This window comes from Microcebus murinus, chromosome 13, assembly GCF_040939455.1.
Source record: "Microcebus murinus isolate Inina chromosome 13, M.murinus_Inina_mat1.0, whole genome shotgun sequence".
In the NCBI taxonomy this organism is placed as follows: Eukaryota; Metazoa; Chordata; class Mammalia; order Primates; family Cheirogaleidae; genus Microcebus; species Microcebus murinus.
In genome coordinates, this window is record NC_134116.1 from 64,267,596 (window position 1) to 64,293,356 (window position 25,761).

Below are 25,761 nucleotides of genomic sequence, written 5' to 3' on the forward strand. Positions count from 1 at the left end.
TCTCATACTAATGCTAAATGATCTAAAAAAGAAATCTAATTGTTCCTCCTCTGGTTAAAACCCATAAGCAATCCTTTATTATTTATGAGATGAAGTCCAAGTTCCTAACCATGCTCCCCATGAACTGGGTGGTGCCACTTAAGCTGGCAAAATACCAGCCTATCCCTGTCAATACTGTGTGTAGAGAGCTCTCTACAAAATATTTGAGACAATGTTATAAAAATAAACAGGTACATTTTTAAGTTTGCTAAAATTGTCATATGAGACAAGAATGGGAAAATGAAAATGAAAAATGCTTGTCAATGCATAATACTTTCCTATAAACTATAATGTTCACAATGTATCCTTTATATTTATTTATTTTTTCTTTTTTTTAGACATTAAAGTGATCTTATATATTTATTTCTATAGGAAAATTAATAGACTGATGCACATTCTCAAATTAACAAGGTCTTTAGGAAACATAAAAAATATCCTGTATTTTCCTTACTTTAATGGAAAGGTCCTTGAAAATAGGGCCCATGTCACTAATGCTGAGCATTAGAACCCTGTGTCAACTGTGAGAATAGTAAGGGTAAGGAGTTAAGTCTTGTTAGAAGGGTACTGAAGGTAGGAGTCAATAAGTCCTAAAGCACACAAAAAGCACAGACATTTGGGTGGAAATCCGCCACAATACATCCCAAATAATCTGCTAATTACATATAACAAAGCAAAATGTACCTAAACGTATCTCACTGAAACTGTTGTGAAGAAAGATCCTAAAAAGTTTGTAGTAACTAAAGGATATTATATGAAAAACAGTGATTTATTTAATAGCCAAACCTATTCCAAAAGATAATTTAAGGTGGTTTAAGAGATTCACACAGGATTGAGATCAAAAAACAACAAAAACACAAAACATAATTGGTGACAAATTGAAGCAAAGGGAAAATTAACATAGAAAAAATAATATTGATATAAGAAGGCGTGATACCCTAGTCTTATGCTTTAACTAGAGATGAGCCACAAAAGCACTCCGGGTTGTGTGAGCTGAAACATGATACAATTAGACACCAAGGACCATCAAGTTAGGCAAGCTAGTCTTTATCTTCCACAGATCAAGTATGGCTCACACTTGCCATATAGCAAGACCCCAGTGATTTAGCTTGGAAAAAAAAAACTAAAGGAGGTTATAGTCCAGCGATGGCTTCTAACATGTGTAAATTTCAGTAAAGGGTCAATAAATGTCTAACTTTATTTAAGCAATGTACCCTCCAAAATAGTTGCAAAATGAATAGCTAAGGCAGCTGAATCAGTTGACTTGCAGAAAGGGACTGTTAGCTATGAGGCAAATTAAAAGTTGGAGGAGTTGATTTTGATTTTTTTTTTCTGGCAGTAAGTATAGCAGATAAGCTGTTTATTAACACTGTTCTCAGATTGTAATGAGTCTGGGACACTTGCATGTCAAAAATTTAAGAGGCAGACTCATTCAGCTCAACAAAGAGTGGTTTTAGATCATTCAGATACAAAAGGGCAAATATGTGAAATGCATCCCTCTTCTACTCCTCTATAAAATTTTATCTGATTCTTCAAAAGACTGACTCTGACCATGACCTTGATTCTTGTGGCAGTATTAAGGTGCAGGTTCTGAATAAGCATCAAAATAACATGAGTTAAACTCATACAGCTTAGAGCATAACCTATGCATGTTCATGAGTTAAGAGACCAAGGAGAGATCAATGAAATCTGCAACTAACCAAGTGCTCCATGGGATGGAGTCTATTGCTGGTGAGTGACAAGACCAGGGGTCCTCAAACTTTCTCAAACGTTTTATACAGGGGGCCAGTTCACTGTCCCTCAGACCGTTGGAGAGCCAGACTATAGTTTTAAAAAAACTATGAACAAATTCCTATGCACACTGCACATATCTTATTTTGAAGTAAAAAAACAAACGGGCAAAAACATCTGCATGTGGCCCGTGGGCCATAGTTTGAAGACGCCTGGACAAAACAATGATATATGCGAATTATCTAACGAAGATAAAAGGGTGGTGAAAAATCAGTACCTATAATTTTGTCCTTGGGCATAAATCAAACCTTATTTCTTTTTAAGTCTTTCTCATTTGCTTGCCCTGTTTTTCCTCTTTAGCCCTTTGGTGGCCTTAGTTACCTTGCAGAACTGGCCACATGGTTACTGTTTTCTTTCTCTATAATTTTCCCCTTAACTTATATTATACTAAGGTATCAATTTAACAGAAGGTTTACCTTATATGATGCATGACAATAGGAAGCAAATGTGAGGATCAATCTAAGGCCAGATATGATTTAGATTGACTGGGGGGGGGGGGTGAGGTGGCTGGATGAGGTTAGGAGGCTAGATAGTAACCACAGAATGGTCAATACAAACAGATATCTGTGTTTTAATGTAGTATTTCCCAAGCATTTGGATTTATGTGCCAGTAAAATTCAAAACCAATTCTGGGGACTCGTTAACCAGCTTTTTTTATTAGTTCATGTACAGATACTAAAAGGAAAGTAGAAATTAAGGACAGAAGGAAGTCTATCCTATATTATCATATCACTTCATAAAGAGAGGATATTATAACTTAAAAACAGGAGGGATTTAACTTCAGAATTTAAAAAAGTCTTTTAAGTTGAATAAATTTAACTTAATGAAAAACTACTACATTATCCTTATTTTTCCTATTTCCTAGACTGATGAAATTTCCCCAATCTATGAACTAGGATTTGGGAATAACCTTTAGTTGTGACAGAGAGAGAGATTTATCCTCCAGGTTGGCTGAGCTCTGGTGATGGGGGGGAGGGAGGAAACAGAGCAGAGGTAGGATAATCATATTATTATCATTCAATCAGGGATGCTTTTGAAAGCAAAAGGAGCTAAAAATCATTAAAATTATATAATTTAATAATTTCTTTATTGATCAATATGTATTTATTATATTGAGGGATGTGAAAATAAGTTTTATTTAAAAATATATATATTTTTTGAGACAAGGTCTTGCTCTGTCGCCCAGGTTAGAGTACAGTGGCACAATCATAGTTCACTGTAGCCTCCAACTCCTGGGCTCAAGCAATCCTTCTGCCTCAGGCTCCTGAGTAGCTAGGACTACACAGGCAGGCACTACCACACCTGGCTAATTTTTAAATTTTTGTGTGCAGAGACAGGGTCTTGCTAGATTGCCCATGTTGGTCTTGAACTCCTGGCCTCAAGTGATCCTCCCACCTCAGCCTCCCAAACTGTTGGAATTGTAGGAGTGAGCCACTGTGCTTGGCCTAAAAATATTTTTAAAAAATATAATGCTTTATTAAAAACCCCATATGCAAATACATTAAAAAGCATTTAAAGGTTTTCTTTATATTGGTATCTGAATATTAAAGAGTAACATAAGTAGAATAAGTATTCTTAGTACATATTCGTGTACTTTAATCAATTTCTTAGCTATATTTGTCCTTAATTCCTTATCATTGATATTTAACTAAAAAAGTTCTTTCAAATGTAGTCTTATTTTTATTTTTTAAATAAAATTGCCTACCATTGTATTTTATGGTTAATAAATTTGAAGCTATAGATACCTTCAAGTAACTCTTTCCTATAATATTTTAAGACTAATATTTATATTAAGAAAAACTGTTTCTGAGTTGCCATCTGGTAAGCTGGGATCAAATTCTGCTAAGTGGAGGATATTCTTAGTTCTACTTTTTTTCTTATTGAAATGTGTAAATATTTCAGTTCACACATTTGGTACTATAATAACTTCAAATATTTTTACAAACAAATCTCACTGAATTATCTCTATTTATGATTCTCTTGAATGTTTCACCACATTTAGACCTTTTTTTTTGAGCTCATTATTGCTAAAAGGGCTTATTGCAAAACAAAAAGCATTGCCAAGTAATAAGTAGTTATAGATTTACACAATAAATGACAAAAACATTCAGACTTTTTTGGCCGGGCGCTGTGGCTCACGCCTGTAATCCTAGCTCTTGGGAGGCCGAGGCGGGCGGATTGCTCAAGGTCAGGAGTTCAAAACCAGCCTGAGCAAGAGTGAGACCCCGTCTCTACTATAAATAGAAAGAAATTAATTGGCCAACTGATATATATATAAAAAATTAGCCGGGCATGGTGGCGCATGCCTGTAGTCCCAGCTACTCGGGAGGCTGAGGCAGAAGGATCACTCAAGCCCAGGAGTTTGAGGTTGCTGTGAGCTAGGCTGACGCCACGGCACTCACTCTAGCCTGGACAACAAAGTGAGACTCTGTCTCAAAAAAAAAAAAAAAAAAAAAACATTCAGACTTTTTAAAAATAGAACCTACGGCAGGAATATTTAGATTTTACTTCCTGCAAACATACCACATTCCTATATGCTTCCCACTGATCTCTCCAACTGGTGGCCTAGTGACACCAAGTGGCCAGCAGGGGCAGCACATCAAATATTTCTGTCACTATTACCAGGAGACTGAAAGGAGTTAGTACTTAGCCTTTTATATCTAAGCATGCTTTGTTTTACTATTAAATATTTTAACTGCTCTCCTTGATTTGCTTCTGGCAAGGGTCAGGAAAAGAGAGTTGTTTATTTTGGTTGTCTTTAAGATTTAAGCACAAATTAAAGTATAAACTCAAGAGATGAATGAATTGCGTCCTAGAAATCAAGGCAGAAGCTGGAAATACAAAATGGTGGTCAACCAAGTCCATCACAATTTTCTTAATGGAATTACTAATATTCTGTTAAGAAATAATAAATCTGAGACAAATGCTGAACCAGTTAGATTCTACGATGAGAGGCATAAACCAGGATTGTCCTAGACAAACTGGGACATAAGGTCACCTTATTAATAGGGAATGCTTGTTTATTAAGGCTATAAAACACCTGGTATAACATTTATTTACATGAAGCAGGCAATTAGCACAGGCTTTGAGTCTAGGAATGTAACAAGTTGGTGATCATAATTTGGGAAAAGAATGAAGCAGGGAGTTACAGAAGAAAGAGAAAGGATCATTATTCAGGCTTAGATATTTAGAGACTTTTCTTTTCCTTGGGAATTTATTATTATTTTTACAGTTTAGATAAAGTAGAATGGTTAAATTAGGGGCCTAAGTATGATTCAGAATTATAATTTTATTTATCTGTGTGCAGGTGACTGAAAAGTTCTATAATTAGATTTGCTATGCATTTAGATGTATCAATGATAAACACATTAAGTAGAATAAGTTTGGAGAATGACTATCATATTATGATTAGAATCTACCTTTAGCACTAAATTGAACTGTATATAAATGGAAAACCTGAAGTATGGGATGTGTTTACCAAACACCTGTTTATAAACAAGAAGTTATTTTTAGTGCTCTTGTTTAGAAAGCTATAAAGGCTGTGATATTAACGTGCATGGATGCAGCGGGTTGTGAACAGTTGTGAACACTACTATTTTTAGAATCAGTCTAATCTGAACAATGATGAATCATTCTTTGTTATTCTAGTAGGAAACAGTACTTGGGATTTACTGCAGCACATTAGGTTAACTAACTCTCAATAACTGAACACCCACACTTTGACATCACACCGGCAGTGATATGCATCAGTGACGCAGATTCTGTCAGGATCAAACATTAAGGCCACAGAGGCTGAAAAAAAGTGCCCAAGTTACAGGGCAGACCAGTCATCCACCATCAGAATGCATCAAGTCAGTAATGCTAATGTTGAAAAGGGTTATGCTAGGTTCTCTTTTTATATAATCGCTAAGCTTTTTAATTTTAATTATAGATTTCCCATGTAACAGACTCTATATTTAAGTTTCCTCACAGCTTCTGTGGTTTAAGGTCTGGACCTTTAAAACCATGTCTTGAGTTTTCTGGGGAACTGCCTCTGTAGCCAGACTTCTTAGACAGTACTCTGCAGAATATGTTACCATTTATTAAGCATTTTATATAATATGCCGTGCTTGGCAAATAACATTTAGATTCAGATTTGGAGTACTATACCGTAGTCTCACAATTCACTGCAGTTTCAGAGTCTTCTTGCCACTGTTCCCTTTTTCTTTGGGCCTTTAGTTTTTTAAATTTTGTTAGTATTTCTGGACATCAAAATATTTTTTAATGCTACAGCTAGATTGGAGAAGATAAGTATTTATTATTATTATGAGTAATCATATATACAAAAGGTTTCAAAACGTTCTCCCTGAATTAAATGTACCCACACAGAATCAGAAATCTCCTTTCCTATAATAAGAACAAAACCTACCCCTGGAGGCTTGCTACAGAATGTCCACATCCTGCTGTTGGTTCTCCTGAAAAAAAAAGTAGGCCTGTATATTTAAAGCATGACCCTTCCATTTATTTATTTTTATTTTTTAGTGAGCCTGAAACTTGTTTTTCCTTTAATATAAGGCTTAGGCACAGATCCACAGACAGTTATGACAATTTATAGAGATGTAAATGAAAAATCAAAAACCACAAAATACATACATATATCTATTTTTTCCTACACCAAAAATAAACAAAAAACCCAAAAGCACAAACTTAATAAGCTCCATTTAAAATTAATTCATCTCTTATAGAACCTTAAAAAGGTTCAAGTTCGAATCTGTATATCCCCTTCATAACTCATTTGTAATTCTAGATTGTTGGAATATTTTTAAATGTTTTATTTATGTTGTGGGGTCTTGTGAGCATTTTTGAAATTATAAAAGCGGCAACATCTTTTGTTTAGACTTTACATCTTGAATCTTGCCAAAAGAATGGAACCAGATTACTTCAATCCATAATATGCAAGAGAAAATGAATACCCAATACAAAGAAACCTTCCATTTAGCTTATGTTCTCCTCAAAGATTACCATTTCCCAGGAGAACTAAAAAGCCAAAGGGAGATCAGAGATGGAGGTGTTTACTAACCTTTTGTCCTATCATTATTAATCTAACATAGACTAACATGAAAACATGCTCTGGACCCTTTCCCATACTCTCAGGCAGTTGCTTTAGTGTTGTTTCTTCAACTAGTGTTGTATCTTATGAAAAATTTTAAAAAAATTGTTAAAAAAGCAAGAGCTTTCCCTCATTCTAAGGATCTTTTTTTTCTTCTAATGATCTAAAAGAAATATTTGCAAAGATAAAAATTGCTGAGGCAGTTGTCCTCACAGTTCTTTCTGACTGTGAAATTTGTAAATCATCCTAGTTTTTTGTCACCTACCTTGAGGCCCCTGGTCTCACCCTTATTACAACTGCTTTGGTTATCTCCCCGATTATAATCTTTCAGTGGTTCCCTGCTTTTAGAATAAATAAGCATATAACAGTATTTGTAAAATAACCTGTATTTCCCATTTTAGTCTCATTTTCAGACACTCCTTGATGCACTTTCTTCTTCAAACTACCTCTCTAATCATAACTTTTCAGTTCCTCTAATCTGTGTGCTCAGCCTTTACACATGCAATTTCTACTCTTTTTGCCTCTAAGATATTTTTCTTTTTCCTCCTAGTTAACTTCTACTTCTTTAAGCATTAGCTTTTTCTACAACACTCGAGGACTCTTCTTGCTGGCTAAGGTGTTCCTAACTCTGGCCTCCCACATGTATCTGGATATACATAATTCAATTATAGCACTTATCATTGCCCTCTCTGTTCTAACTGTGGGTTACTTGCCTGTCTCTCACAAGAGGCTGTGAGGCAAGGCCTAAGTCTTTCAAATAACTGTCAAGAATGAGATGTCCCTCAGGACAGGAAAAAAAATTTAGAACAAATTCTCTCTCCAGGAAAAAGCATATGCTCTGTGTTTTGGCAAGCACTTGAGCATAGGAGACTGGGTACAATGAGGTGAGGAATTTCATCACATTAAGACTAAAAATAATATTAAAATATTGGAATATGATGGTATTTCACTATAATGATGGGAAGATTTTCCAAAAATGTTGAAGGATTATATAATGAAGCAGAAGGGGATATCAAAGACAAGAGAACTTTCTTAAACCATAAAGAATGGAAACTGAATTTAATTAAAATGTACTTTCTAAAAGTGAATCAACATCTTCAAATATTTTATCACACAGATTTTGAGATCAGAGAGTCCAATGTTAAATTATGACTCTGGGAGAGAATTATTTAACCTCTGGAGCTATAGAGAGAAGAATACATGCCAGCAAGAAATCTCCTCTTGTTAGCATAATGTTATTTTGTGACTCTTATGGTTAATGGTGGCATGTTTGGATGTTATTTAATATAAGACCATACCCACACACAAGTCCCACTTATATAGATATAGGAAGGAACTTTCTAAGAAATGAAATTATGCCTAGTGTTTGTTGCCATGATAGTGAACAATGACATCGTTGAGTATGAATCCTAGATTAAGTTGGAGAATGTTTTTTCCATCTCTACATATCTACGTAGGTATTAAAAATCACATCCATCATGTTGCCACATAAAGAAAGAACCAGGAAAGATCTTTTCTGTTTCTTAGGATATTCTCTGTAGATGATACAAAGGTATGTAAATCAGGTTATATAAATTCATGGTAGTTTCTTTATGACTTTATATAAATATTCCCTGAACACCCTAGACTTATCCCAGCTATGCTTTTAGGAAAAAATAGAAAGATTTATGTGTAGGCTAGAATGCTTAATTAGTATTTCCCTGAGTCTAAAAATGTGGTAGCAGTTACTATTAAATACAAAGCTAACCTAAGGTAAATTTCTGTATTTATGATTCAGTTGTCCTTCTCACCAGGATATCCTACTGAAGCAAACTTTGGAGAATATAGTTTTTATTTTTAATAAGGAAGATTATCTTTCTAGACATTCTTTCATAGGGTTAAGAAATAAATCCTCAATGTCTGAAGATTCTCTACCTAGGGTTTCTTATCTGTCCTTCTGAGTGTCAGAATTCTTTAAGCCAGTTCTGTGTTATGATATAAAATTTAGACATTTCTTTTCTTCCACTCACTTGATTTTCAGAAAATTGACGGATGACTGTTATTTATTTATAAGCTTGGTATATCAGGTATTTTAGTTTTTACTAGTTTAATAATCTACTTTTCTGTACCCAAAACACTGTATGGTGTACTATTTTCCTGAAATGAGTTCAAGGCCTCAATCAAAAAAAAAAAAAAAACCAAAAAACCCCAATACTATCATATTTGTCAAAATTAGAAAATTATATAGAAAGTATGAAGAAGGAAAAAAAAACTGTAATCCTACCATAAACTTGAAGGAAAGGTACCAAAATTATTTTCTATGTATCTGTATTCATTAAAAGTAATATTTTTTCTTATCAAAGAACACTTAATTCTGTTTATATCCTTAATAATATATAATCAAATAAATAGCCCTGATTAAATCAAATACCTAACTAAGAAAGCTTTTTAATCGTCTATTTTTAAGAAAAAAAGGCTAGACCAGGAATCCTCCTATGAGGATCCTCTTGGAAGTATTTTCTAAGCCCTGGACTGGTTTGGACGCTCCTGCTATATATATATATTTCCACAGTGCCCTTCCTGTAGCTTCTCAATCACAGCCCTTCTCTCACTTCACTGAATTCCTTAATCTTCTGTCTTTCCCAGGAGACTGTAAACTTCATAGCGGGCAGGGACAGAGTTATGTGGCTTATCACTAAATTTACATTGTTTTTGGAATAGTGAATGCACATATCAAGTTAATGGTAATTTATTTAAATAAAAGAATAGGTTTAAACAGCAATCTCCAGGTCATATTTTTTTTTTTTTTTTTTTTGAGACAGAGTCTCGCTTTCTTGCCTAGGCTAGAGTGAGTGCCGTGGCATCAGCCTAGCTCACAGCAACCTCAAACTCCTGGGCTCAAGTGATCCTCCTGCCTCAGCCTCCCGAGTAGCTGGGACTACAGGCACGAGCCACCATGCCCGGCTGATTTTTATATTATATATATTAGTTGGCCAATTAATTTCTTTCTATTTTTATGGTAGAGACAGGGTCTCGCTCAGGCTGGTTTTGAACTCCTGACCTTGAGCAATCCGCCCGCCTCAGCCTCCCAGAGTGCTAGGATTACAGGCGTGAGCCACCGCGCCCGGCTTCCAGGTCATATTTTAATCCATCTTCAAAGCCAGCAAGGAAACTCTTCTACCTAAAGACTTCCTTCTCATGCTTCAGATCTCTTTCTTCCAGAGGTATCCTGTCCCTTTTAAGGGCTTACTTGATTAGGTGAAGTTTGTCCCAGACAATCTCTCTTTCTTAAAAGCACAACTGTACAATGTAATATAACTCAACTGTGGAAGTAAAATTCATCATATTCATAGTCCTGGAAATTATGTAGGGTGTGTATAACAAGGGGCAATGATCTTGAAGGCCATCTTAGAATTCTGCCTACCATATTATTTAACCTGGCTTCAGGTCTCTGCTATTTAAAAATCTTTTGATAAAAATGAAAATAAATTTATTAAGTTTATTTTTTAAATGGTGGTAAAATATACATAACAAAATTTACCATTTAAACCATTTTAAGTGTATAGTTCAGTATTAAGTACATTTATATTGTTGTGCAACCATCACTATCCATCTCCAAAACTTTTTTCATCTTTTAAAACTAAAACTCTGCTCCCGTTAAATTAATAACTCCCCATTCTTCCCTACCCCAGCCCCTAGTAACCACTGTTCTACTTTGTGTCTCTATGAATTTAACTATTCTAGGTACCTGCTATAAATGGAATCATAAAATATTTGTCATTTTGTGACTGACTTATTTCACTTAATTCTACATATGTTTAAACCTAAATGTTAATACACATCAAAAAAGACTGAGAAGGAGCTGGCAGTTTGGTAGGAGAAAAACAATGAGAATATGTAAACTATAGATGAAAGGTCAAGAGAAGAGTGTCCAACAGAAAGAAATAATACATTGGGTCAAATGCTGCTGGTCAGATAATACACCAAGTATGCTAAGACAGGAGACTTGAACATTCATTTTGGCAACATAGAGGTTATTGGTGACCTTGATAAGAGTATAACACAATCATTCTCTAGAAGTAATAGTCTTAAATAATTGTAATGTTTATTGCTGTTATGGATTATTTTCCCAAGGTTTGAAAATTTTGGAGTCAAGCTGAGTGATGTAAAGCTGCGTAAAAATCAATAGAGCCTAAACGTAATCTCTTTGGCCTCAGTTTCCAAGTCATTTTATGACTAAATAGGATGTTATAAGAAATAGTACAGGGAAAAACACAGGTAGTAGAAAAAATAAGAGATTACCTAGATGTTGTACATAACTATGCTGAGATTTTTTTCCATTAACAAATATTTACTGAGTGCCAAGAACAGATTTCATTATAACTGCACATTTCCTTAATTGTTCATATATAAAAGGTTTAAAATGTTAAGGTATTAGAGAAATTTGCTATAGTCCATGAAGATAGTATGGGCTAATCTTAACCTAAGCAAATAAATAATGATGCTAACTCCAATCAAAGCCTTTAGAAAATTTTTTCTAATAAAATCTGAGCATAGCAATCTAAGGAAAAACAAATGTCTGAGAAATCAAGAGCAGTTAGCAAAATCTTTCTTCTATAGAAAACAGCATTTCCAAATTTCTAACCATTACCTAGAATGTAACAACTATTTTTACATAAAAATGGCTGACCACATGAATGGTAATTTAATTTTAAAAACCAACCAACTTCCCCCTCATAAAAAACAGCACCATTTTCTTTGTGTTTTTATTTTTAGAGACAGGGCCTTACTCTCTCTCCCTGGCTGGAGTACAGTGGCCCAATCATAGTTCTCTACAGCCTCCAACTCTTGGGCTCAAGTGATCCTCCTGTGTCTCCTGAGTATCTGGGACTACAGGTGCACACGAAAACACCCAGATAATTAAAAAATTTTTTTTGTAGAGACAGGGGTCTTGCTATGTTGCCTACGCTGGTCTCAAACTCCTAGCCTCAAGCGATCCTCCCACACTGGCCTTCCAAAATGCTGGGATTACAGGCATGAGCTACCATGCCTAGCCCCATCTTCTTTTACTTATACATGTTTAGTTTATAATGGTTTAGTATTATATATTTAAAAGGCAGCTTTTAAAAGCAAACAGAAACTGCTCTAGATATATATGTAGTTCTTAAGAATTACTAGCTTAAAATCTGTTTAAAAGAAAGATCTTCTCTAGCTTTTATTTTTGACTCTTTTAAAACATATATTTTTCTTGCCTTTAAAATTATCTTTCCATTTTTTCCCCATTCTAAGATGATCTGCTTTCCTATAATCCTCATTTCCCAGCTCTTACCTAGCTTTAATAAGTGGCTTCTTTCCTAAAAAGGAAAACAGGGTCACTTGAAAGGGAGAGAGAATTGCACCCAAAGTACATATTTTATATTCATATTTCTACACTTGATCTTAGCCAAAAGGCTGAGAAGAGATTACATTCATATTTCTGCCTATTTAATAAAATGGCATTTTGTGAGGCCATTTCTAAAGAAGGCTTAGATCTTGATATGTCCATTTTAGTTACTAATATAAAAAGTGCTGGAATGCAAGAGATTTATAAACATTTATTGAAAAACTAATATAAGCTATTTCACATAATCATCTTTCTGGATCTTAATTTCCTTTTGCCATTACTCATTAAAAAATTTTTAATAGAGATTTTTGTCACTTCTTTTTAAGAGACAGGGTCCTACTCTGTCACCCAGGCTGGAATACAGTGGTGTATTCATAGTTCACTGTAGCAACTCCTGGACTCAAGTGATCCTCCCGCCTCAGCCTCCTGAGAAACTTGGACTCTAACATGCACTCACCTTTTAAAATTTTTTGTAGAGATGGGGCTCTCACTATGTTACCCAGCCTGATCTTGAACTCCTGGCCTCAAGCAATCCTTCTAATTACAAGTGTGAGCCATTATGCCCAGCCTTTGTCATTTATTTTAACAGAACTTACTAAACAGGCGTAGATTTTCTACTTCCAAGAAAATAACTTTAACAGTGATTATTTTATTCATTAGGAACAGAAACAATTAATGACAACTGAATTTTCCTTTTTAACATAAATACTGTAATTTTCCCTTAACTAAGTCTTATATAACATACTTTCTCTTAAAAAGTAACATTTAATAGCTTTTAGGGACAACTTGAGACTATTAGATAATGTACTTGGAATGAGTCACAGTCATTCACTTAAAGTGAAATGGACTGAATTTATGAATGGATGATCTGTTATGATTCATTTTCACAAACAAGACTCATTAATGTTTCAAAATGAGTATATTCTTAGCCACTGTAATGGAACTCTGTTTTTATCTTAGAAGGGGAAGTATAAAGGGCAAACTTTTTATTACAATAATGAGGTTTTCACCAGTATGAAAAATAGTTACCTAGGCTTTAAAGCATTTTCTAAGGGCAGTCAAGATTTTCTAAGCAATGTATAAAAGCCATGACTTCTCCATGGTTTAGTTTGCTAATTATGGAAAAAAGTACAAATGCCTACTCATACAGGAATGAGAATATACTACACATTGTTTTGGCTTGAGTTATTTATTTATAATTTCAGTAGAACTTAAAAAACTTAGTTAAATTCAGTCAGATTTATTGTAACACAAAGTAGGTGGGCAAAAGATAATCAGTGGTCTTATAAAAAATTCTTAGAATATCATATCTCCATATTATTAATATAAATTTAAGATATAGTATAATTAGCACAGTTATAAATACACAAACATTTGGAAACTGGCAGAAACTTGTAGAATCTAATTTGCACTAGCCCATCCTCACTTCAGTATGTGCAAATTAATGGCCAGAATTTAAGTAATTTACCCAAGGCTATAGAATCACAGCATTTTAGGCTTGTTAAGAACCTTAAAAGGCATCAACTCTAACCATCCCCTCAAAAGAAATTAACCATCCTCAATAACAGCACCATCATGTGAAAAGCCAGCATAGGGATTACCATCTGCAAAGATGGATGGAAAACTGATCACTCCTAACCCTCTTTGATAAAGTTTATTGCTTATTACAAAGTTCTTCCTCATGCTAAGCTAAAATCTGTTTTCCTATAACTCCCACCCATTGTTTTTAGAACATGGGTCAACTTAATACCAGATCTATGTCTTTAGCAATGTACCATTAATTCAATCATGAATTTTCTGTTATTTCTTTAAAGTTTTATTATTATGAATTTAGGAAGAAAATTTATATGTATAATTTCACGGCTCTAGTTATAGTAACTTGCAGCAAAAAATTATACTGACCACTTAATTTCTGATAAATTTCAGAGGTATTTTTAGTTTCAAAGCACTAATCTATCTAATAAGAGTCATGGGGGCTGAGGTGTCTCAGAGATTCCAGGATATCAGAGCAGATCACGAGGCAATGAACTTGCATGAGGACTCTCTATTCAGTATTTTTGCTATCTTCCTAAAATGTATAATTTGAAGGGGCTAAAGCATATAAAAACTTTTCAGGCACAGTGGGTCTATATATTCTTTATACTTTTTATAATTTTCTCTCTTGCATGTGGTGGCATGGAATCACATCAAAGTAGAATTGCCATAACAAGGCAAAACCAATAGATATTTAATTAATAAATTCTTATTCTTTAGTCCCATTTATTCACTTTGAGGTGTCATGGAAGAAAAGAGAAAAAAAAAAGCCATACCTCCCTGTCAATAAGGGTGGTTTTTTAGCTAAAATTGTTTGTCTATATAAAATCCATTTGCTTGACACACAGAGATGCTCAAGAGTGTTAGATTTTTTTTCTTCCCCATTCAACTTAAATATCTATTGGGAGTTCTCTATGTGCTGGATGTTACGCAAGGCACCAGGTCTACACAGTAAAACTTAATATCTGCCTTCAATTATTAATATTTTTATATGTGTATCCAGGACTAAGAGAAGAGAGAAATTAAAGAGATTTGCAGAACAGATGATATCTAAAGGAGGGTACCAATTTACCATCATGAGAGTCAGCTCTGCAATAGGGATCTTAAAGGTTTACCACATATTCTCTATGAAATATGCTTCTATGAACTTCCCAGTAACCCAAATTTAGAAACCTTGTCTAACTCCTTATTCTGCATATTTCTCCACAATATAAAACTAAGAAGGGAAATCTTTAACATGTTTCAAAGATCTATTAATACTAAACCTAAAAATTTACTCCTTCAATAAATTTTTATATTCCTGTGTACAAGTTACTAGGCAAAAATGATTTAATTTTCACAGTATTTCAGTGCACAATTTGTTGACATGCTATCAAAGCTCTTCACTACAAAAACATAAAAACACCAAGTTGTTAGATCAGTTTCAAAATACCTCTTTTTTTTCTTTTATTTCATTATATTATGGGGGTACAGATATTGTTAGGATTACATATATTGCCCCTGCTACCCCTCTCCCCTCACTGTGCCAGAGCTTCAAGCGTGTCCAACCCTCAGGTGGTGAAAATACCTCTTCATAGAAAAAAACCCAGAGATTCAAGATAGTATTCTCATCTCAAAAGTAATGATGTATTAAATATTTGTGCTGAACCTAATGAATAGTGGAAAAAATTAGGTATGGGCCAAATCAGGCAGTATAAATAAACCTAATCAATGAGCAGAATGGGAAAGTGGTAAAACAGGGACTATACTTTTAGATATTTAAGAGTAGAGCGTGGTCAAAAAGTGCATGAAAGAAGGTAAAGAACTAAGGGAAGACAGACATCAAATCCTGATGAGGACTCAGAAAGAATGGCATGGGACAATAAAAATGATTGAATCAAATAAACAAAGTATATATTTTGAATTTTTTCATTGTAAGTATGAAAATATATTTTTAAAAACAAATACTGAAAAGCCCTTGTTTGTGTCCCACAGTGACTTCTTTCCCTTTTGGGGGGGGGGAGGAAGAAAGAGAAGCTGAACAATGCATTTAAAAGATTACTTGTTAAATTTTATTGAACATTTCTGGATATTTATAGTAGGAAGACTTTTGGATATCACATTTGATAAAACTTTTTAGCTATTCCAGTCTCTTTGTGGTTATTCAAATAAATCAGGTCATTCTTTCCTTCTGTTGCTTTCCAACATTGTCCCCTTTGTCTAAAATGCCTTGAGATCCTTTGTCCATCTGGCCAACTGCTATGGTCCTTAAATACAGCTCATGTGTCACTTTCTCATGGAGGGTTTTTTTTCCTTACATATCACTCTGTGTTACAGAATCCCTCCTTCTATGCTCTGATAACATCCTATGGATATCTCCAATGGCAGTTTTTAACCTGTAATACAGTTGTTAATTTTCCCTTTTTCTTCTCTACTACATACACTATATTCTTGAATGGCAGGAACTTAGTTTTAGTCTTAGTTTTCTTTGAACGCTCAGCAGCTAGTACAGTTGCCTCAGTAGATACTTAGCAAATTCACAGAAAAAAATGATTAACAATTTGTCTTTCTGGAAAGTATGCTATAGTAGAAAACGTACCATACAGAGCTCTACCCATAACTAGCTGTAACTCACAAATCTTGAACCTCCAATAAGGTGATTATTTCTCTAAGTTCTCTGTGATTCTGTTAACCTGTTTTTGTTTCTATAAAATATGAACAAATAATAAAACTATTTTTAAAAGAATAGTCTTTAATTAAAATGCTTATTAATTTATAATGGATTTATCTCAATTCTTTAGGTTTTACTATAGAGATTTTCTTTTATTAGTAAAAGAAAGTTGTCAGAGAACAGCTTTCCTAACTTGATTACCTTAGGACCATAATGATCTATTTTTACTCAGCTTCACTAGCATATGATTTCCCTCCCTGAGACTTTCTCTTTCTCCTCTTTATCTGTTGCCTCCACTTTTATTCATATTCTTTTTTTTACCTAACTCCAGAACTACTCTAGGAAGGGGACTGACACATGATAGAAAGTAGTTATGGTGAAGGGGAAGAAAAGGGAGGAGGTAAACTCCAGGAGTCACTAGTCTTTTCTCTTCCTGCCTTCTCTTGATTGGAGTGAAGGCATATTGGTCTTTACAAAGACTCCAACTTCAACTCCAGTCCTTGCTCACTACTATTCCTTCCACCTATATCCCATGTAATTTTGTAATTTTGGACAGGCAAAAACATAAAGAGGGGAGAATATTTTTATTTTCCTTCTAGTTCCCTATATCCTTTCCTGTGTTTTTAAAACCTCTGCCTAGTAATTTTAAAACAAAGTCTCTAATCTTAGAATCTGTCATATAGAGAAAGGAAGCTCTGTTTTCCACTGAAGCAGAGAAATGTGTCCCTACCTAAAAATATCTTTACATGGTAGTTAGTTTCTAATGTTAGAATACTATTAGTACGACAGGCACATCATAAGTTACATAGGCTTTTTTTTTTTTGGTCCTTAACAAAGGGGTCGCTGCCACATATAAAATAAATTCAATTGGTTTATGTGGGGTGTGGTTTACAGAACAGAGTTACAAATTAACTTCTGAAATACACGCTATTTATAATACAGGGTCTGGTTATCCAACCGAGATGAGCAGTTTTTGTATTTTAAGTCGCACTAAAATAATAATGAGTATCTTCATCTACAAATGTGTTTGAAAAGATCAATGCTACATTAGTTAAAATAGATGCATTATAAATAAGATATTGAAAATCATTTGAAAAAAGATGTACTAATAAATCTGTGTGATCTATTAGAAACTTACATTCTAAAGGGTATAGTATTAAAAAACAATATTATTTTCATATAAATCTAACTGACAAATGAAGACAGGCCAGGTTTATCATATTGCTTATAAATTCTACTGCCTGGTTTCTTTTAATCCTATAATACACAGATTCTTTCTATTTGTGAAGCTGCCTTAACTACTGCACAAATGATTTAAATTAGAATTTTAAAAGTCTGAGATATGTAAAGTTTAAACAGCAGGCTAAAATCTTTAATTTTAATTATTGAGCTAATTACTTCTTTAATTGAGTTAGGTTGATTTCTTCCTTGATTAAATAGAGGAGATAGCCTAGATAAAATGGGAGAAGAGAAGAGGATCATAAGTCCTGGTTTGCCCAGGATAGTCTTGGTGTATAGCAGATGTCTTGGAGTAACTGCTGGGTCCTTTCACTCTCAAAAGTATTCCAGTTTGTTTGATGATAAAGTACCTGGCCGCCTGCTCTTTTTTTTTTTTTTTTAAACATTAAAACAACATCTATTATTAAGTACCCAATATATAGAAGGCCAAGAATTGAAGGAGATACTAAGGAATGTAAGAAATGTAACTGTCCTCAAAGTGCTTAGACCTTATTCAGAGAGACTGAATGAATATTTTAAGATAAACAATACAAAATTTAAATGACTTTAAAAATACAGCTAGAAGAAATATTACAAGATAATACATGGTTATTTGGTAAATGAACGGCACAATAATTTGTATTACAGGGTTTCACAGGAGATGGGAATCACCTTCTATTAACAATAACACTACAGCACTCACCATTTATTGAATACCTTATATGTGCCAGGTCTGGTTTAGAGTGCATTATACACATATTAGCAAATATTCACAATTATCCTATTAGATATATACTATTATTGATGGAGATGGAAATTTTATGAATTAGAAATGTACTTATAGAGGTTAAGTAATATTGCAAGATTACATAGCTAATAAGTGGTAGAGTCAGGATTTAAACCTAGGTTCTCTAATTCCAAAGCCAGTGACCTTTTTATTGCTATCATGTTCATATATAAAGGTGGTTCTCAACTGGGGGCAATTTTGCCCCTCTAGAGGATATTTGGTAATGTCTGGAGACATGTCTCTTTGTCATAAATGAGTGGGTGAAAGGGACTCACAAAGGGGTAGAAGCCAGGGGGTCTGCTAAACACCCTACAGTTCACAGAACAATCTCCCAGAGCAAAATATTACCTGGCCCAAAAGTCAATCGTGTTAAGATGCTCACTAAAAATAGACTTTACCAAAAACCTGTTAAAGTTAAGATCTGAACTTAGTCTTAGAGCACAGGTAGGATTTGGATAGGCTGGGGGTGGTAGTAATAAGGGTGAATTCTAGATAAGGGAAATAGTACAGACAGCACAAGACAGGTTCAAGACACAGCAAATAAGCCAATGAGAAAGACGGAAGGAAAACAATATCAAAGGGCAAGTGGGAACAACTACAAAGCTGAAATGATCTTTTTGAAATATTGAGGACCCTGGGCTAGATTCATTGAAGATTTCTGAGCAGGGAAGTGACATGAACAATATAATGTTACAGTAAGTTTAATTAAGAAACTGGGGCAAAGAGGCTAGTCAGAATGCTACTACAATACTTTTGCGTGGTGGTAGTGACAAAGGAAGAAATCATAAACATATACACTATTATGTACTATAAGTTTTTGTTTATTTGGTCTCCAATGATTATTATTGATTACCAGTCTTACCTGTAATGCACTGAAACTGTCCATCTTCTCTTCTTATTGTAAATGCTTCCCCTGGGTTAACTTGTACCAGAATAACCTTAAAATGAGGGGAAGAAATATTAATCAAAACAACAAGAGACTAAATCAGAATATAAAAATATTAAACGTTGCAAGTAACAGAGCATATGTGAACTATTTATCCTTATAAAACTGGGAAGAAAAATGGGGATTATACACTTATGATGTGGGTTTCTTCAAAAGGTATTACTTAATTTTTCTGAAGGTCAGACTTAAGCCAAAAGTAAAGGGAACAGAAAAAGAAGATAGTGGCAAACTTTTTTTTTTCCCCATAGAGACTTTCTTTGCTATGTGGCAAACTTTCATGGGAAAGAAAAGTCAATAAACTTCACTCTGAAACAAATATGGAGTCAAACCACAGAATATCTGGATCATCTAAGTGAGTTCATCAGTGGCTAAGTATTGTGTTTTTCTAAAGATAAAGTATAAATTAATAGGCAGAGCATGAGCTGAGCATATTTGAATTGGCATTACATCTTATAAGTCATATCTGAGAATGTATTAAACTAAACACACTATTTTAAGTAGTTTTATTTTTATTATACAGGGATACATAATTTCATGACATTTGAAAACAGAGAAAAATAGGAAACTGGGGGAAAAAATAAGTCCTACTATCCAAAGAAGGGTTAACATTCTGATAAATTTCTTAGTCTTGTTCTTCACAGGATTGATTTTTCCCCTAAATTCTAGATATATGATATTCTGTATCTTTTCTTAAGTTTAATATAACAAATAAGACTTCCATGTTATTACTCAAAATATTTCATCAAATGATTATACCAGAAACTACTTAACCATTCCCTTAATGTAAGAAGTAGTTTTTAATTTTTTCATTATTAACAATGCCAAAGTGAGCATTTTGTTATGTAGTTTCCCCTCTCTATAGCTAGTATTGTTTCATTCTGATGGATTCCAAGAAACAGAATTCTGGTGCCTGCTGCCATACTGCCTTTTAAAAGGGTTTTACTACTTCATATTCCCTCTCATAGTCCAGAACACCCTTTTACTACATCCTCTGCAACCCTGAAAATTACAGTTGTAAAATCTTTGTTGCCTTGACAGATGAAAATAGGATATTACAGGATGACTATCACTTATCCAAGATAACAACCTTATATCTGCCCCACATCACCACCAAAGTCTATCAGATGAGAAGATGTGCACCAGATGGAAGGGAAGACGTCTTAGAAACATCCTGGGACTTTTTCAAAACACTCTATAGTTAGGTCCCTCTTTAGAGGGTGAGGCATCTGGTATTTTTCCCCTAAGCTGAATTCCAGGGAAACAATGTCTTTCTAATATAATTACTAATAAGTTGCTGGATGGCAATCAGAAAAACCATGCTATTACTTATTTAGTAAGCAATACAACATCAGTGCTAGTTTTTAGAATCTCTAAAGGAAACAACAGAAAAATTCAAGTAATTTGTTCTGCACAATTTACAAAAATTTAACTTTTTGAATGTAGGAAGTAATTTTAAAGCTTATTTCTACAATATTCTAACAGTTTAAATTATTTGAGAGATGTTTATCTAATTATCAAATATTTAAGGATATATTAATTCCTAAAAGTGTTCACCTGTATTTTAGTAAAAAATAATCTATAAAATTATTGAAAAAATTAAAGGAAAATTATTTATGAATGTTATCAGTTTTACACATATAATTTAATTTTCTCCTTTCTACTCCAAAGGACACAAACTTGCATTCTACACTGACATTAAGTTAGGTCTAAGGAGAAAAAAGTAAATGCCTCACATCTCTATTTTGAAACTCAGCAGATGGTTTAGCAGATACAGTAAGAAAATCAACCTAGAATTCAAAAACATATATTCATGTTTATAATATTTATAAATGAATGATTTTGCCTACCATATTAGTTTGCTAGGGTTTCCATAACAAAGAACCACAGAAATTTCTTTTCTCACAATTGTGAAGGCTGTATGTCTGAGATTAAGGCGTGGTAAGATTGGTTTCTTTTAAGGCCTCTCTCCATGGCTTGTAGATGGCATCATCTCCCTGTGTCTTCACGTGGTCTTCTCTCTGTACGTGTCTGTGTCCTAATTTCCTTTTCTTATTAGGACACCAGTTATACTGCATTAGGACTCACCCTTATGACCTCATTTTAACTTAATTATTTCTTTGAAGACTCTATCTTCAAATACAGTCACATTCCAAGGTACTGAAGGTAAGGACTTCACCATATGACATTTAGGGTGGGGGGATAGCAACTCAGCCCATAATGACAACTCTCAAGTTATAGAAAGCATATAAACATTTGGAATGCCTAATCCTTTTACCTCTTCCTTATCCAAATGCTTCTTTATGCCTGCTGGAGGGTGCCAACTTAATGAGGTTGAGAGCAATAATAAAGGGGAAAATCCTTTGGGTTTTGTATTCCTGAATAACAGTTGATAACATATCTTTAGCAATGGTTAGCTAAACCAAACTGCTCATTCCTTCTAAGGCCTTCAAATTATTCAGCATTCATAGGGGTGTTGTGATGATTAAACAAGTTAACCTATGTCAAGTGCTTAGGACAGTGGCTGGCATATAGTAAGTACCTATCTATGTACATTTTAACTGTTATAATAAACACTGTATGAATAGCTCTTAGTATTATCATTTTTATCAGTGCAGATTTGTCACTTTAAGGAATTGCCCCTAGCCTCACAGAAGTGCACACAGATGAGAGAGATTTCTCCTGAACTGGTCCAGGATCTTCATGCCCCTTATATTCCACATTTTCTTGTACTGATCCTTTAGTTTTCCAGCTAACCATCTCTTCTATTCCTTTCACTCTAGTGTTCCAATGGCCAACAGCTTTACCTTCATATCCTGGTCTGTGACTTATTTCCTATTCTCTAGTATGACAATTATTTTGAACTTGATTTCTGCTGATACTTTCCTATGCTGAAAAGGGATTCTCAACTTCTATGACTGAGGACATAGCCTATGAACAAAGAATTTCTTCTTCAGAAAATTCTATTTATTTTTCAAGATTCTGATATCCTAAAGCAGAGTTAGATCAGTCCTACTTTAAGGTCCACAGTGCTCTGTGTATCTTTCTATAATATCTCTTAGCACTTACTTGTGTTGTTTAGCACTTAGCACTTACTTTAGTTGTTTACATGTTGTCACCTCCACTACGGACACGAGCCCTTCATAAGACTTCAATCTAATTTTGTACCTACAGAGACTAGAGTAGTACATTTACAAAAACAGAAGCTGAACAAATGTTTGCTGAATTAACTACTGTCCATTTTCAAATCACTCCTAAATCTTTTCCTCTGGCTTCAACACCAGTGGTGATAGAACTGTGCATGATGATAGAAGTGTTCTGTGGTATTTGTGCTGGCTGATGTGATGTGATAGCCACTAGGTATATGTGGCTATTGAGCACTTGAAATGTGACTAGTGAAAATTAGGAACTGAATTTGTAATTTTATTTAACTTTAATAGTTCAAATAGCCACATGTGGTTAATGGCTACTGTATTAGACAATGTAGCTTGGGAAGCCCCAAGCTTCAAAATTTATTTTGAACTACTTTCTACTTTCTGGATTTATTCATCTTGATAGACTGCAGCTACCTCAATCTTACTATGTTTAAATTTAAACTCATTATCTGAGGTTCCTGAGAAATCAAGCTGGGAAATTAATTTCATTTGAAAATACTATAAATTCATAAATATGTCTGAATTATTTGTACATTAAAGTGTTTTTAAATTGGCTTAATCATATAAACTTTGAAGTAAGTTTTATCTGTATCTTGTCAATCTAAAGATGGGCTGGCTGATGTAACATATTTCAGCTAAAGTCCAAACAGAGATTAAGATTTGTAAATAAAAGGAAAATTATCAAACTAATAAATTTGAATTTGATTTTTTGTCCCATGAAGGATAATAACTAAACTATGTTTGATATCACCACATATAGACAAACAACTGAGACCAGTTAACCATTCTCCCATTTAATTCATTTACCTGACAAATAATTAATGAGCAACTACCATGTGTTAGGCACACTTTGAGGAGCTAGGGATACAAGGATGAATCGGTAAGGGGGATAGTTACAGCCAATTACAATACGAAGATAGAAGAATATAGGGTATAATATGTGATAATTAGAAAATAATTTTTTCTGTTTAGGCTCATCTGTTTTCATTGCTTTTATAGAAATAAAGTCATAATGACAGAAAAGAAAAATAAAGATTTTAAGTCAGATCATTCTATATTCAAATGCTACTCTATTAATAAATGTGCAATTTTCAGGCGAATTATTTAAACTCTGTAAACTTTACTGTCTTCTTTGCTAAAATGGAAATAACAATATTTACAAGATCGTGTTTTTGAAGGATAAATGCAAATATTACGTAAAACCTCAGCCCACTGCCTGACGTATAATAGACCCTGAAAAAATTATTGATAATATTTCCTTCCAACCCAGTCTAAGAGGATCCTAATTAATCATCTAGACTATGTGGAATGCTTCAGTTCCTGATAATGGTAGAAAAATGAGGTTTTATCCCACATATATAAATATGTAGACAAGATATACATATATATACTGTGTATGTGCCTGAATGCATGTCTGTATATGTACATATACTACTAAGGATTTGTGTCCTCACCTATTTTAGAATGGCTTATAAGTAGATTTGTTCTTCATTCCCTTACTAATCCTACTAAAAAGGGTTATACCTGCACAAGTGTGCCATGTATCCCATTTATTATATATACATGTGAAGGTTGGCAACAATTAAACCTTTATTTTCTAAAGTCAGTTCTATTACAGGTCATATTTAAAATGTTTTCCATTTAAAAAATTATTTTAAAGAAAAATGTATGGACTTTACAATAATTAGAATATCAACATTAATTTAAATTTCCAGGTGTCATTTGGGTTTCTATGTTTTTTAACCATTATACTATTTTTAAAAAACTAGCATTCAAAATAAGTCCAGGGTTATCAAGATTACCCAAGGGATGATTACAATACCATCAGCTTAAAGTTGTATTTCATTTTATTGTTATTGAGGCATTTTCATACTCCTCATTTATTTTGTTCATTTTAAGATCAAGTTCAGAATACTAATTCACTATTCATATAGATCATATTTGAGCAATAACTTGGACCCTCTTAACATGTAACAATCCCAGTATGAACTACCTATATTTGAAAATAAACTAATGTATCTTTTAAATAAAATTTGTCTTATGTAAAGTAAAAGTTTATCCTAAATGCTGACCGTCTGACAGTCTCCTCACAGAAGAATACATTTTCTTATAAAAATTGTATCAATATACCAAAATCAAGTCATTATGCTCATTAAACCTCAAACATACAAGTTTTTATATTGAGATTAAGAATCAAAACAATGAGGAATACTTAGACTAGGTAACATCTCACAACCATAATAGGATTATGTCAAAATAAGTTACTGATGTAATTCTAATTTTCTAAAGTTTTATGATGACAATGTTATATGGATAACAAATACTATTAAGTTATTTTGAACTTTGCAATAAATGATCCAAATGACAAGTGTATGTACATGTATGAAACAGTCATTTCAACCATATTAACAAAGAAAACTAAAATATAATTACTGATAGCACTCTTTAATTAGTGACTGTAAAAAGTTGTTTCTTTCAGGTATCTTATAGCAGTCTGTCATAGTTTTTCTTTTCTCCTAATATAGCTTCTGAAAATTTCCACATTTAAAATTTCACAAAGACTGCAGCTAGAATGATCATTTAATAGATTCATAAACTCTGAAATTCTATACTCAAATTATAAAGACTTTAAATAGACTAGAAAATACAGCAGTTATAAAGACTCCACACAGTTCAACTTCATGATAAAATGCTAGAATTATCTTAGCAATAATTGTAAGCTATAGGCTAAAATGACTTCATTTATAAATAATTTGCACACAGTATTAATATACTAATAGTTTTATTTTTTACATCTGTATAAGTCACACAAAACCTAATAGTTTTTACTACAAAGTGGTTTCTAAGATATTTCATTTAAATCATATAGTATTTCTTCAAAATACAGATATTTATAAATGTAATAAAATTATTCTATGGTAAAAAGTCAATAGTTTTAAGTTTACCCTAAAACTGACATATTGTAGTTCTTATTCCTTATCAGAGCCTACATTAAAAACATACCATGATCTTACTCCCTGACACATAAATATATAAGATTTAGATATAAATTATAAAATTTAAGTGCTAAATCATAAACATGTTTATCTAGTAGAGCCACCTCCAACACTGTAGCACTTACCATTGCTTGCATCCTCTTTAATTTTCTCATTTAACTGCTGCTACCTAAGCCACCAATAACTGCTGTAAGATTTAAC

At 33.4% G+C, this 25,761-nt stretch overlaps 1 protein-coding gene and 1 long non-coding RNA gene across 3 annotated transcripts in view; one reads left to right on the forward strand and one right to left on the reverse strand.

The window, feature by feature from the left end:
- Window positions 1-25,761, reverse strand: part of FNDC3A (fibronectin type III domain containing 3A) — a 153,821-nt gene that overhangs the window by 81,808 nt on the left and 46,252 nt on the right. For both annotated transcript variants that reach the window (XM_076009457.1, XM_076009458.1), the window contains one exon: window positions 19,329-19,404. In XM_076009457.1, coding sequence (XP_075865572.1) covers window positions 19,329-19,404 — 76 coding nt within the window. The remainder of the gene's footprint in view (window positions 1-19,328; window positions 19,405-25,761) is intronic.
- LOC109731362 (uncharacterized) overlaps window positions 1-25,761 on the forward strand; it is a 69,529-nt gene that overhangs the window by 16,300 nt on the left and 27,468 nt on the right. The window lies entirely within an intron of this gene.